The sequence below is a fragment of the Oncorhynchus mykiss genome, chromosome 15 (genome assembly GCF_057628025.1).
Source record: "Oncorhynchus mykiss isolate SJ-2025 chromosome 15, ASM5762802v1, whole genome shotgun sequence".
Classification (NCBI taxonomy): domain Eukaryota; kingdom Metazoa; phylum Chordata; class Actinopteri; order Salmoniformes; family Salmonidae; genus Oncorhynchus; species Oncorhynchus mykiss.
In genome coordinates this window covers 50924995-50939334 of record NC_143036.1, presented here as the reverse complement: position 1 = coordinate 50939334, position 14340 = coordinate 50924995, and the positions used below count along the sequence as shown (strand labels likewise).

Genomic DNA, 14340 nt, shown 5'->3' with positions numbered 1-14340 from the left:
GCGTGCGGTCATACGTGCGTAAACATTACTTCAAAAGCTATCAAAATAAGTGTGTCCGTTCATCCTTGTCGTGTGTGTGTGTGTGTGTGTGTGCAGGCTGCCCAACCGTCCAGTGATCAACACCCCTATAGTAAGCACGTTGGTATACAGCGAGGGTTCTCCCCTCTCCTCCCCCCTTGACCCCCCCATCACACTGGCGTACACACTACTGGAGACAGAGGAGAGGACCAAACCTGTGTGTGTGTTCTGGAATCACTCCATTGCGTGAGTACTACACACACATGCGCACACACACCACACTCTTTACATGGTATTCATTGTCTGTCCTCTGTGTGTGTGTGTAGGATTGGTGGTACGGGGGGCTGGTCGTCCAAGGGATGTGAGCTGCTGAACAGGAACAACACACACATCAGCTGTCAGTGTGACCACATGGCCAGCTTCGCTGTGCTCATGGACATCTCCAAGAGAGAGGTAGGCTCATAGAGATATACTGTACAGAACTATTGCTATGGGCAGGATACACTACAGCAGTAGGGGGGGGGGGGGGGGGGGGGTAGTTCATGTCCTCTCACTGTTTGCTGCTATCAAGTATGATAATGATCTTTACCCCCCCCCTCTCTCTTTCTCACCCCTCTGCCCCTTTCTCTCCTCTTCCTCCCCTAGCATGGTGACGTGTTACCCCTAAAGATTGTGACCTACACCACGGTGTCAGCCTCCCTGGTAGCCCTGCTCCTCACCTTCATCCTGCTGGCTCTACTCAGGAAGCTACGCTCTAACCTCCACAGCATCCACAAGAACCTGGTGGCGGCACTCTTCTTTTCCGAGCTCGTCTTCCTCATCGGCATCAACCAGACTGACAACCCAGTGAGGAACATTTAACCTATGACCCCTGACCTCTTACTCTAACCCTGACGAACTGACCAGACTGACAACCTGGTGAGATGAACGGAACTAAGGAAGCCAAATTGTGACCTCTAACCAGGACCCTGACCTCTAACCCCTGAACTCTAACCTCTGACCCATCAACAAGACTGAAAACTCAGTGACTGAAAACTTAAGGGACCCTGACCTTGAAACTCCTGCAGTTTGGAATGTTTAGCATTTGTGACTATCTGGATATGAATGAAAAAGATGTTGGTTGCTTGGTAGCACTCCTGATTCTGACGCTTAAGTGTTAGAAGTACACTAGCACCTCTGTTATCTCTGCTTGGAGCACAGGTGTGCTTTCCATTGTATTCACAGTTACAATGTAGTTCTTTAGTCCCCACATTTTGCCTACAAATGGCAGGGATCACCTGGGATAACCCCGGGGATACAGCCCTGCAGCCATTTTCTCCTTGGCGTTATGGGAATTCGTCGTCGTTGTTGAGCTGAGAAAAGACTCATGCGCTACTTCATCATTACGGGGAAGTCTGTGTCTGCCTGCACAGGTTTCTCTTTTTTGATCAAAATCACATTGCAATGTTTAAAACACACAAACAACCCACGTTCATTATCTACACAGGCACACCCCTCCCACGTCCCCCCCCCCCCCCCACACACACACACACACACACTCCTCCCCAACATCTACAGTATTTGTCCTATTCCTGTAAGGGGGTGTGTTTTCAGGTAGGTTAAGGGATAAAGCAGGGATTTCCGTTTCAGGTTCACTCCGGTTAGAGGTTTCTGGTAAATAGCTGCTATTTGTTTTCCTGCAGCCATTCAGGTACTGCTGCTGACAGGAGCTTACAGGGATCGCTTCCACCTGAGAGTTTGTCTTTGTCTGCTAGATTTTTCTAGATTGTACATCTGTTGCTTCACTAATAGCGTTAGAGCTAAGGGATTTACTGTTCTGGATGGGACTAACCATCTCTCTGTTGTCGAACAGTAGATACTCTATTTAAGGCATTCTGAGATGTCTGATACTGTGTATTCACATAGCATGTGATTCCTTTACCTGGTAAGGGCATTATAAAGGTTTGCCTATAGGCAAGTAATCTAATAGTGTATTTTGACATACATTTAAGTACATTGATGCAATTTACTCTGAACTGTATTGCACAACACACACGCCTGTGCGCACACACACACACACACAGACACTAACACACACACACACACACACACACACACACACACACACACACACACACACAGGCCTGCTGTCCCTCCAGGCCTGTGATAATAGAGACATGCTGTTACTGGTGCCTGACTGTTTGAGCCTCAGGGCAGTAGACCCTGTCACAGACAGACATACAGGTCTGAGTCTGTCTCCATAGACTCTGTTACTGTTCAAATCAAATTCAAATCGACTTCTTTCATATCAGAAGCTTTACAAATACCCAGCCTAAAACCTCAAAGAGCAAGCAATGCAGAGGCAAAAGCATAGTGGCTAGGAAAAACTCCCTAGAAGGCAGGAACCTAGGAAGAAACCTAGAGAGGAACCAGGATCTGAGGGGTGGTCAGTCCTCTTCTGGCTGTACTGTTACAACATTAGTAACGAACAACACTTACTCACTGACTCACCCTCTGTGTTTCTGAAGTTAGAAGCCTAGCTGCGTGCGTGCGTGTATGCGTGCGTCAGTGCTGTGGAATGCTGTCGTCAGTCACAGCCCTGAGCATCTCCTGTTAGATTGATGACCCTCTGCTCTGTAGACTGTGATCTAGCTCTGTCCCTCCCCTACCTACTGGGAGATTCCCAAGAACACTGCATTCTTCCTGGAACAAGGGATGGAGGGAGATAAAGAAAAGTAGAGAGAGTTGGAGGGAGGGAGATAGAGAGAGAGACCCACTCTGGGCTGTACACTGAGTGTACAAAATATTATGAACCCCTGCTCGCTCCTTGACACAGACTGACCAGGTGAAAGCGATGATCCCTTATTGATGTCCCCTTGTTAAATCCACTTCAATCAGCGTAGAATGAAGGGGGGGGGGGGGGCACAGGTTAAAGAAGGATTATGACCAGATGGACTGTGCATGTGTGCCATTCAGAGAGTGAATGGGCAAGGCAAAGCTCCGTTAGGAAGGTGTTCTTCACGTTTTTGTACCCTCAGTGTAGTGTGGCCAGTGCTGTAGCATGGGACTGGGATCTTGGATTAGTGGTTCTCGTGTGATTGAAATGGATGTCCCGGGTGACCTCTGACCTCGTCCCTCTATGACTCCCTGTCTGCAGTTTGTGTGTACGGTGATCGCCATCCTGCTCCACTACTTCTACATGTGTACGTTTGCCTGGATGTTTGTGGAGGGCCTCCACATCTACCGCATGCTGACGGAGGTCCGGAACATCAACCACGGTCACATGAGGTTCTACTACGCCATGGGCTGGGGCATACCTGCAATCATCACAGGTGAGGACACACACACAATGTATGCACACACACAGACGCACATGCACTCACACACACTCACACACTTAAACTCCGTCACCCCAATTCCAGGTAAACGAACCTAGTCACACCTCTGAGTGAGAGGCCGCCTTGTCTGCGCCTCGCCTGCCTCCCCTTGAGGAACCTTTGATCCCCGTGGGAAACTTGGGAGGGGAGAGAGAGAGAGCAGTAGGAAAAGCCCGATAATATGAGGGAGAGAGCGAGGAAGCGAGAGGGGGACTTCCTGAAGTCTCTGTCCAGTAGTAGACTCCAGCGCTATATGTCCCCTACTGTCCTGAAGACTTCCTCTAGGTGATTAGACCTGTGTCTGCTGATGCCAGTCGGCCCATAATGCTATCACCTTCCACCCTGGCACACTCACAAAGCCCGGGGAGAGAATAAGTCCCTAACCCAGCCCAGCCTCCGCTCTTCTCTCGTGGATAATACCAGCGTAGACCTGTTTACACCGTTGTGCACTGCAGTGAGGTGTTTTATGAAGCCTCTGTGTACATCTATGGATTTGAACGAAGAAAGAAAGCGCCGTTCCCCAGCATGCTTTGCTTGACCTGCAATATCGTTCGTGGATGAACCATGCTCAGGCTTTCTAGTCTTCCTCTGCTATTCTCTTCTCCCATCAGTAATCGCCCAATGCGTCTACTTCTAACAGGTGCCACTGGCTTATTTTTCTCTGCATTTGAGTGAAGAAATAATTCCTGCACAGTGCAACTGTATTATTGTCCCAGTGCAGGTGATGCTCATACTTCACAGTAGGCCTGTAGCTAACACAGTGTTGATGTGTTTCTCTGGTTCTCCCCTCAGGTCTGGCAGTGGGTCTTGACCCTCAGGGCTATGGGAACCCAGACTTCTGCTGGCTCTCTGTCCACGACACCCTCATCTGGAGCTTCGCAGGGCCCATCTCTGTAGTCGTCCTGGTGAGTGCCTGAGATAAATGGTGCCTTTTTTTTTTTTAAACCTCTAATGGCGATAAATGTTTAACTTACTGTGCATGTTTCTTTTCAATGTTACGTTCGTTCGTTCTTTCTTTCTCTGCTCGTTCTTCTCTCCTCGCCCTTCCCTTTTGTTGTTGTCCTTCCTTTGCTCGCTCTCCCTCTCTAATTCCTTAGTGAATGAAATGCCTGTGTTAACGCGTGATTTGCAGTTCGAGGTCTTGAGTGTATCTGTTGTTGGCTGGAAGTGAATTACCCTGTTGTCTGCCATGGTTCCAAGGCTTGTCTCGCTCCTCTCTCTCAGGTCAACATCGTCATCTTTGTACTGGCAGCCAAGGCATCCTGTGGACGCAGGCAGAGGTCCTTCCAGAAGTCTGGAGCCATGTGAGTTAACACTCATAACTTACACGCGCAGGGCACCAACACACACATACGCACGCGCCCACACACACACACACACACACACACTTGAGGTGAAGGATATCAAAGCCCATTCTCTACATTCCATTGTTGAGCTACACCTATGTTACACGAACAGTCTATTAGTAGGATTTACGTGTGTGTCTGTGGACGCGCGACTGTGTGGGTGTGTATGAGTGTGTGCATGTGTGTTTTATGTTGTGTGTGTGTGTGTTATAATCTGAGTCTCTCCCCCTACCTCCCTCCCCCTACATAGTCCTGCTCTGAGGATGGCCTTCCTGCTCCTATTGCTCATCAGCGCCACCTGGCTGTTGGGCCTCATGGCCGTCAACAGTGACGTCATGACCTTCCACTACCTGTTCGCCATCTTCAGTTGTCTGCAGGTGAGGGGTCAGGGACAGGGCCTCAGGATTAAAGGTCACGGGCCAGGCTGTACAGTCCACTGTCATTCACTGCACTCTCAGCTAAAACTCTCAGCCTTACTGTACACCAGTGATCACCAGTTTTTACACAATCCATTATTTTCTCTGATATTAGGCCAGGGCCTGCATTCATAAAGCATCTCAGAGTAGGCATACTGATCTACGATCAGTTTTGCCTTTTAGATCATAATGAATAAGATTACATTGCCGGGGGGGAGGCTGATCCTAGATCAGCACTCCTACTCTGAGACAATATGTGAATGCAGGCCCTGGCCTAATATAAGTGAAGAGAATGGATTTTTGGTAAAGGCTTTCACTGACCCCCTCTCTCTCTGTCTCCTTATAGGGCATCTTCATCTTCTTCTTCCATGTGATCTTTAATAAAGAAGTTAGGAAGAATCTGAAGAATGTCTTTACCGGGAAGAAGGCTTCACCGGATGAGTCCAGCACTACCAGAGCATCTCTACTCACCGTGAGTGTACACACGGATAAACACACACATAAGAGATGAACAGATGTCTTGACTGTCTAGTACTGACTGGTTTCTTTCTCCTCCCTCCCTCCCTCCCTCCCTCCCTCCCTCCCTCACTCACTCACTCACTCACTCACTCACTCACTCACTCACTCACTCACTCACTCACTCACTCACTCACTCACTCACTCACTCCCTCCCTCCCTCCTAACCAACCCCCCCTTCCTCCATTCCTCCCTCCAGCGGTCTCTGAACTGTAACAACACGTACACTGAGGACGGTCCTCTGTACAGGTCAGCCATTGCGGAGTCCGCTGTTTCTCTGGAGAGTACCGTCAGGTCAGCCAAAAGCCACAGCAGCTACCTCCCTTTACACACTCAGCTAGCACGGTGGCTGCCGCATGACTATGGCAACTGTCTGTCCTGTCTCAGTCTGGATCTCTCTTTTTTCTCTGTTACTCTTTTGATCTCTGAGTCATCTCTCTCTCTCTACACTAACCCTAGTAGCAGCCTCCACAGCATCTCTGAGCCCTGTCTCTCTCAATCTCTCTCTCTCTCCACACTAACCCTAGTAGCAGCCTCCACAGCATCTCTGAGCCCTGTCTCTCTCAATCTCTCTCTCTCTCCACACTAACCCTAGTAGCAGCCGCCACAGCATCTCTGAGCCCTGTCTCTCTCAATCTCTCTCTCTCCACACACTAACCCTAGTAGCAGCCTCCGCAGGACCTCTGAGCCCTGTCTCTCTCAATCTCTCTCTCTCTCTCTCCACACTAACCCTAGTAGCAGCCTCCGCAGCACCTCTGAGCCCTGTCTCTCTCAATCTCTCTCTCTCTCTCTCCACACTAACCCTAGTAGCAGCCTCCACAGCACCTCTGAGCCATCTCTCTCTCTTTCTCTCTCTCTTTCTCTCTCTCCACACTAACCCTAGTAGCAGCCTCCACAGCACCTCTGAGCCATCTCTCTCTCTTTCTCTCTCTCTCTTTCTCTCTCTCTTTCTCTCTCTCCACACTAACCCTAGTAGCAGCCTCCGCAGCACCTCTGAGCCCTGTCTCTCGCTCTCTCTCTCCCTCTGTCTCTCTCCCTCTGTCTCTCTCTCTGTCTCTCTCTCTCGGTGTCTCTCTCTCTCTCTCCCCCCCTGTGGTTTTGTGACTGTTTTTCTACCTTGCTGAATACTATTTCATGCGCATGCAGGCAAAGCATGGCTCAGCTTAACACAGCAGTTTGTCAACCACGCAAGCATACAAAAAGAGACGACACACCTACGCGCACACACAAGCGCACACACACACACAGGTCAACTAGTGCTAAGCCCAGCAGGTGGGGAGTGTCTGGCTGGAGGAGGGAGGTATATACAGTACCTGGTAGAATATTTCAGACAAACACAGCTGGCCTCTGGCAGTCAGCTAGGCTCCAGCAAGCCTAACTCTTAGATCAGAAGGCATCAGACAGGTTAGGTACAGTACAATATTGTTGTAGGCCCTCTGGCTAATGTCTCAATCTATAAGAGTTTGGAAAAGGTATGACTCTTGTTGCAGCGATGGGACAAGACTGTAACTACCAATTGAATATCACGAAATTGGGGAGGAAAAAGGGGTATAAAGTAAAATAAAAAATGAATTTCGTCATCAGTTCTTCTGCAGCTCTACTGTAAGTTGAAAGGCTCCAACGTGATTCCACCTAGCTGTGTAACTAACCTGTGTTTGGCCTGCTCTCTGATGTAGGGGTGACTCTGGCCAGAAGCACAGTGTATCGTCAGGGACAGCTAACGCAGGTCACACTGACCTGGACGGACCTCTGTTCCATAGGAACGGCACTAAAGGAGGAGACGGTAAGCCGTGATCCGGTTCAAAACTCCGTCATACTGTCCTTGTTAGAAGAGTTGATGGAGATGTTGTGTCGTCTTCACAGCAGTGAGCTGCGTGTCTGCATAATGCCTTCATGTGTTGCTCTTTCTCTCCCTTTTGTCTTTTGGTCTCTCTCGCTCTCAGACTCGGACTCGGACAGTGAGTTGTCTGTCGACGAACACAGCTCTTCCTATGCCTCGTCTCACTCTTCGGACAGCGAAGATGATGACATGGACATCAAGCCCAAGTGGAACAACGAGAGACCGCCTCTACACAGCACACCTAAAGGGTCCAGCATCAAAGGTAGCCATCCATTTCTCATCCAAAACACAGCTCACCCTAACCGGGAACCTATCAGTTACCCGGAACGTCCATGGTCTCACTGCTCAGAAAGCACTGCAGTTTCTCTCATTTAGCTTTTTATTCATTCTTAATGACTCACTGGTAAGATGACATAAGTATTAGAATTAGAGCTGGATTATAGTGCATTATACCATGTTATCAACAGTGTTATCAACATTATTTATTATTGTACTGTGGTATGGTAGTACTACCTACAACCAAAATACTGATTGGCTCATGTTTCTTCTTCCTCTGACCCTAGTGGAAGCAGTGTCCAATCATGTGAGGCCTCACTGGCCCAAGGAGGCGATGACAGCCAGTGACAGCGAGGATCCTGGGGGTGTAGAACGTCTGAGGGTGGAGACCAAGGTGAACGTGGAGCTGCACCAGGAGAACAAACACAACCACGTAGGAGAGAGAGGAGAGACACCCCAGGGCAGGGAGACCCCCACTAGGGAGAATGGACCTCTCAGTCTACCCTCCAATGGGCCTCCCAGCCTGGGCACCCACCAGCCTGAGCCCAAGAAGGGTGAGAGATGGAGACATTACATCTTTTATTTGTTTATTTTTTTGGTTTGTGTGTTTGTTCATTCACTCACTCGTTTGTTTGTTCATTCACTCATTCATCCAGGCATACACTACATTGGCCCTGTAACTGAGTCTTTATGGATTTGTGAAAGCTTTGTTATTACACCTAAAAGAAATGTAAAAAGATTCTGTATTTTCCCCCATCTCAGGCATCCTGAAGAACAAGATCACGTACCCTCCTCCCTTGACCGACAAGAACATGAAGAACCGGCTGCGTGAGAAGCTGAGTGACTACAACCCTCCATCCAAGACCCCCTCCGTGGCCTCCAACGACGGGGTGCACCCTGTCTCTGTGGGCAACAGCGCAATCATCAAGCCGCCGCTTGCCCCACGGCCACAATTACCACAGAATGGGGGCGTGGCTATGAGCATGAAGGCGATGACGACCAACGGAGGCCACGAATCAGACTCGGAGTGAGTGGGTAGTCACGTGATGATGATGTCATAGTGTAATTCTTGTGTGTGGTGTTTTTCAATGGAACAGAGAATGTAGTGTCACTCGGCGTAAAGTGATGAATGATTCCTTTTAGCCTAAATAGTGAAGGATGAAGATTAGTTTCTTTATGTCAGACTGCATCTGAATGTTATTTCATTAAGACATGTATCTGCTGATCATGGAGGCTATTGATGCTGACCTGCATGTATTAGGTGAAGTTTTTACATGAGGACATATTTCGCTGTTGTCTATATGTACCGTATGAATGAAAGTTCCCATCCCACATATGAATGCTGCACGTGGTTGTACACTGTCTAGTGGTGTTAGCCTGCATCCCTACCTGCACACATCTAACCCAGCATGTCTCCCCTCCCCTCCCCTCCCTCTATCCTCCCCTCCCTCCCTCTATCCTTCTCTCCCCTCCCTCTATCCTTCCCTCTATCCTTCTCTCCCCTCCCTCTATCCTTCCCTCCCCTCCCTCTATCCTTCCCTCCCCTCCCTCTATCCTTCCCTCCCCTCCCTCTATCCTTCCCTCCCCTCCCTCTATCCTTCCCTCTATCCTTCCCTCCCCTCCCTCTATCCTTCCCTCCCCTCCCTGTATCCTTCCCTCCCCTCCCTCTATCCTTCCCTCCCCTCCCTGTATCCTCCCCTCCCCTCCCTGTATCCTCCCCTCCCCTCCCTCTATCCTTCCCTCCCCTCCCTCTATCCTTCCCTCCCCTCCATCTATCCTCCCCTTCCTCTATCCTCCCCTCCCTCTATCCTTATCCCCTATATCCTTCCCTCCCCTCCCTCTATCCTTCCCTCCCTCCCTCTATCCTTCCCTCCCCTCCCTCTATCCTTCCCTCCCCTCCCTCTATCCTTCCCTCCCTCTCTCTATCCTTCCCTCCCCTCCCTCTATCCTTCCTTCCCCTCCCTCTATCATTCCTTCCCCTCCCTCTATTCTTCCCTTCCCTCCTTCTATCCTCCCCTTCCTCTATCCTTCCCTCCCCTCCCTCTATCCTTCCCTTCCTCTATCCTCCCCTCCATCCTCCCCTCCCCTCCCTCTATCCTCCCCCCCTCTATCCTCCCCTCCCTCTATCCTTCCCTCCCTCCCCTCCCTCAATCCTTCCCTCCCTCCCTCTATCCTTCCCTCCCCTCCCTCTATCCTTCCCTCCCCTCCCTCTATCCTTCCCTCCCTCCCTCTATCCTTCCCTCCCTCCCTCCCTCTATCCTTCCCTCCCCTCCCTCTATCCTTCCCTCCCTCTATCCTTCCCTCCCCTCCCTCTATCCTTCCCTTCCTCTATCCTCCCCTCCATCCTCCCCTCCCCTCCCTCTATCCTCCCCCCCATCTATCCTCCCCTCCCTCTATCCTTCCCTCCCTCCCCTCCCTCAATCCTTCCCTCCCTCCCTCTATCCTTCCCTCCCCTCCCTCTATCCTTCCCTCCCCTTCCTCTATCCTTCCCTCCCTTCCTCTATCCTTCCCTCCCTCCCTCTATCCTTCCCTCCCCTCCCTCTATCCTTCCCTCCCCTCCCTCTATCCTTCCCTCCCCTCCCTCTATCCTTCCCTCCCTCTATCCTTCCCTCCCTCCCCTCGCTCTATCCTTCCCTCCCCTCCCTCTATCCTTCCTTCCCCTCCCTCTATCCTTCCCTCCCCTCCCTCTATCCTTCCCTCCCTCCCCTCTATCCTTCCCTCCATCCCTTTCTCTCTCTCCCTCTATCCTTCCCTCCCTCCCCTCCCTCTATCCTTCCCTCCATCCCTTTCTCTCTCTCCCCGGAACAGCGGCAGTAATGAAACTTCAATCTGACCCAGCAGGAAAACCAGAGTCTCTCTGCCCTTATGAGAGGAGAAAAGATGACCTCTTTCTGGAGTAGAGGAGAGTAAAGGAACAACAGAAGAAAGGACAATGAAAAGGAAAAGAGGAGAAAACAAGAAAGTAAAGGAGAAAATAGAGGTGGGAAAAGGATAGGCATAAAGAAAAAGAGAGAAGGTTTCATGCCTATGTGCAATGGAGAAGTGACCTCTCACCCTTGACCTCTCACCTTCATCTCCTAAGGAGAGCAGTATTCCTTTAGAGCCACACCTGCCGAACTGAACTAAAGACAAGGGAATGTATGTGTCAGACTAAACCAAGTAAAGGAGGAGGTCCTACCTACAGGACTAATGTAACCTCCTGTGCCAAACCACTAAAGAGGAGGTGAAGAAAGAGTCCATCCCCCAGAATGAGTGGCTCGCATTGGTTGGACAGAGACTCAAGAGCCTCAGGGCTGATACAGATATGGATATATGACCACTGTGTGCTGGTACAGTCAGTTGTAGTCCAGAGAAAGACTTCCAAGACTACAAATCCTATAGAGGCCTACAGGAAGTTCAGGAGAAACTCAGAGACTTACCATGTGCCCTGTTCCTCCAAGCTACCCATAGAAAGAGGAATATAGCCTTTCACCCAGTGTGTTTAGAGTGTAATTAATATGTAGATATTTCAACAACAAAAAATTCTATATTTTGTATTTGAACTGTGTCATCATGGATGAGAGACAAAAATACATGTTTGTAAATTGAAAAGAAAATGCTTTTGTAAAAACAACAATTCTAGAATCCCTTTCTGATTGTGGAGAAATCCCACCCTGTAATAGGACATGTTATTCTGTGGCTCAGACTAGCAAACCTGTGCCTTATCACTGTGCAAACCATACCCATCCCAATGCCCCCCCCCCCCCCAAAAAAAAAATATTTTTTAGTATTTAAAGAAAACATTTGAACACAGGTCAGCAGCACACACCCATTATTCTGCTTACCAAAGTAGGTAAAGAACCACTGCAGTACATATATGGTATGGAGTCTCTAATGTCAAGCTAACCACTACATAAGTAATACCTTTACAGCACTTCCTATCATGTGATCGGCACTGTACAAAATGTCATTTTTTTTTGTACGATCAAAGACACTGGAATTGTTTTGTAACATATGTATATTTATTTTTATGGTTTCAAGACACTGGGGGAAAAAACGATGATTGTAACTGTAAAATTAAAGAGGACATGTTGAATTATTTTTAAAGCAGTCTGAATTCCGACCTCAGACACATTACAAAATAAAGAAAAGAAATACCCTTGAGGGAGATAAAACTGTGAAATGAGGATAACTGTGAACGAGGTAACGGAGGAAAGAAAAGAGATGTACTTTGAATGGATTTATTTTCCTTAAAAAGGTAGTGTAGCTATGTCTTCAATGACTCCCTGTATATCATTACACTGTCCAAGGAATGTATTGTCTCTTTACACTCCTTGATACTGTCCTGTGCTGTGCCAGGCACAACTGGGAGTGTGTGTCTGGCTGGCTGATGGACTGTCTGCTGTGGGGTCCAAAGTCCAGACAGTGACTGAGGTCCAGGGCTAATCCTTTATGAAACAATGGTGCTTACCGGTCCTGCTGTGTGTGACCCTTCTGGGGTACCGTACTTTCTCTCACTCACTCACACACACACACACACACACTGTGTTATCCACTTGACAGGGGCAAAGTCAGTGTGTAATAGAAGAGACATTTCTGAAGTGCGTTGAGTTTTTCCTGACACCCTGATAAAGAGTTTAGGTATTTTATCACACTTTCTTAGTCGTTCTCGGACAAATGGCTCAACGTTTATGGAGTAGGTGACCTGAGGTTTAAGCAATGAGTATTGATGATGACAAGGAGGAGGAGCAGGAATGTGTCCTGATTGAGACCAGACCCCGTATTCACAAAGCGTCTTAGGATAGCTGATCTTGGATCAGTTTTGTATTTTATATCATAATGGGTTATATGGATTTTATTTTACTCAGTTAACTGAGAACACTTTCTCATTTACCAATGACCTGGGGAATAGTTACAGGGGAGTGGAGATTAATTAGGAGAAGCTGGGGATGATTATGTGGCCATGATGGTATGAGGGCCAGATTGGGAATTTAGCCAGGACACCGGGGTTAACACCCTTACTCTTACGATAAATGCCATGGGATCTTTATTTTTAGTGACCACAGAGAGACAGGACACCTGTTTAACGTCCCATCCGAAAGGTGGAACCCTACACATGGAAATGTCCCCAATCACTGAACTGGGGCATTATAAAAAATATTACCAGAGGAAAGAGTGCCTCCTACTGGCCCTCCAACACCCCTTCCAGCAGTATCTGGTCTCCCATCCAGGGACCAACCCTGCTTAGCTTCAGAGGACGGGGAGCACCTGAGCCTAGATCAGCACTCCTGCTCTGAGACACCTTGTGAAAACGGGCCCTGACCCAGAAAGAAAAAAACGGGTTCCTAGTTATATAGACTTTTAACTATGACCCAGAGTTGTTCCTTACCAGGTGAGGAGGTCAGGGAAAACCCCTGGCCCTGACCTAAATGGTGACACTCACAGCACCCTTTAAAGGGGCATTTACTGTTGCTAAATACACCTGTGAGTTAATGATATGTACGCATTGATTCTTGAAGAATATAACTTGTAAATGCCTCATGAGCTTAGTTCAACTGTCACACTCCATGAGAACCCAAAATATAAGCTTGTTTTTCTCCAATGTTTATAAACATTGTACATTTAAACAAACACTGACTGTATAGCCTCATGCCATGGTTAAAACTACAATTTCGATACCATAGATGGTCAGTCTTTGCATCCGTAGCTCTGTATATGAATTTGAGTGGTTACATTTTTACCGAAACAGGCTGGGAAACCATGTGTTGTTGGTTTCAATTGCTGATTGCCACTTTAAAGTAAAGCCACGCGTTTTATTAAACATGTGACATCACACATTCTGCTCGTGTACTTTATAACCCAACTAAAAAGCAGGCAGAATTATCCACATCATCTCAGACCTGAATTCCAAGGCAAGCGCCTCGCCCTTTTCAGCTTTGGGTATTTCAGCTCCAGCGCGACATCGCCTTCGCATGGAGTTGATCAGGCTGTTGATTCTGGTCTGTGGAATGTTGTCCCACTCCTCTTCAATGGCTGTGTGCAAAGTTGCTGGATATTGGCGGGAACTGGAACACGCTGTCGTACATGTCGATCCAGAGCATCCCAAACATGCTCACTGGTTGGTGAGCATGCAGGCCATGGAAGAACTGGGACATGTTCAGCTTCCAGGAATTGTGTACAGATCAGCTTCCAGGAATTGTGTACAGATGGGGCCTGAGTTGATGGCGGTGGATGAATGGCACAACAATGGGCCTCAGGATCTCGGCAATGAATCTCTGTGCATTCAATTGACATCTATAAAATGCAATCGTGTTTCTTGTCCATAGCTTATGCCTGCCCATACCATAACCCAACATCCATCATGGGACACTGTTCACAACATTGACATTTTAGAGTGACCTTATTGTTCCCAGCACAAGGTGCACCTGTGTGTAATGATCATGCTGTTTAATCAGCTTCTTGATATGCCACACCTGTCAGGTGGATGAATTATCTTGGCAAAGGAGAAAATGCTCACTAACAGGGATGTAAACAAATTTGTGCTCAAAATTTGAGAGAAACACACTTTTTGTGCGCATAGAAGGTACTATTTA

At 48.4% G+C, this 14340-nt stretch overlaps 1 protein-coding gene across 18 annotated transcripts in view; it reads left to right on the top strand.

Moving 5' to 3' along the window:
• celsr1a (cadherin EGF LAG seven-pass G-type receptor 1a) overlaps positions 1 to 11922 on the top strand; it is a 130173-nt gene extending 118251 nt beyond the window's left edge. For 4 of the 18 annotated variants that reach the window (XM_036944459.2, XM_036944454.2, XM_090200252.1 and 1 more), the window contains 14 exons: positions 97 to 264; positions 345 to 471; positions 664 to 864; positions 3155 to 3329; positions 4167 to 4279; positions 4599 to 4678; positions 4971 to 5097; positions 5483 to 5608; positions 5852 to 5946; positions 7329 to 7435; positions 7596 to 7754; positions 8056 to 8322; positions 8531 to 8795; positions 10607 to 11922. In XM_036944459.2, the coding sequence (XP_036800354.2) occupies positions 97 to 264; positions 345 to 471; positions 664 to 864; positions 3155 to 3329; positions 4167 to 4279; positions 4599 to 4678; positions 4971 to 5097; positions 5483 to 5608; positions 5852 to 5946; positions 7329 to 7435; positions 7596 to 7754; positions 8056 to 8322; positions 8531 to 8795; positions 10607 to 10637 (2041 nt within the window). In that variant the 3' untranslated portion in view covers positions 10638 to 11922. Of the gene's footprint in view, positions 1 to 96; positions 265 to 344; positions 472 to 663; positions 865 to 3154; positions 3330 to 4166; positions 4280 to 4598; positions 4679 to 4970; positions 5098 to 5482; positions 5609 to 5851; positions 5947 to 7328; positions 7436 to 7595; positions 7755 to 8055; positions 8323 to 8530; positions 8796 to 10576 lie in introns of all 18 variants that reach the window. The other 14 variants (XM_090200256.1, XM_090200253.1, XM_090200245.1 and 11 more) reach the window with 6 other exon arrangements.
• Positions 11923 to 14340: the final 2418 nt, after the last annotated feature.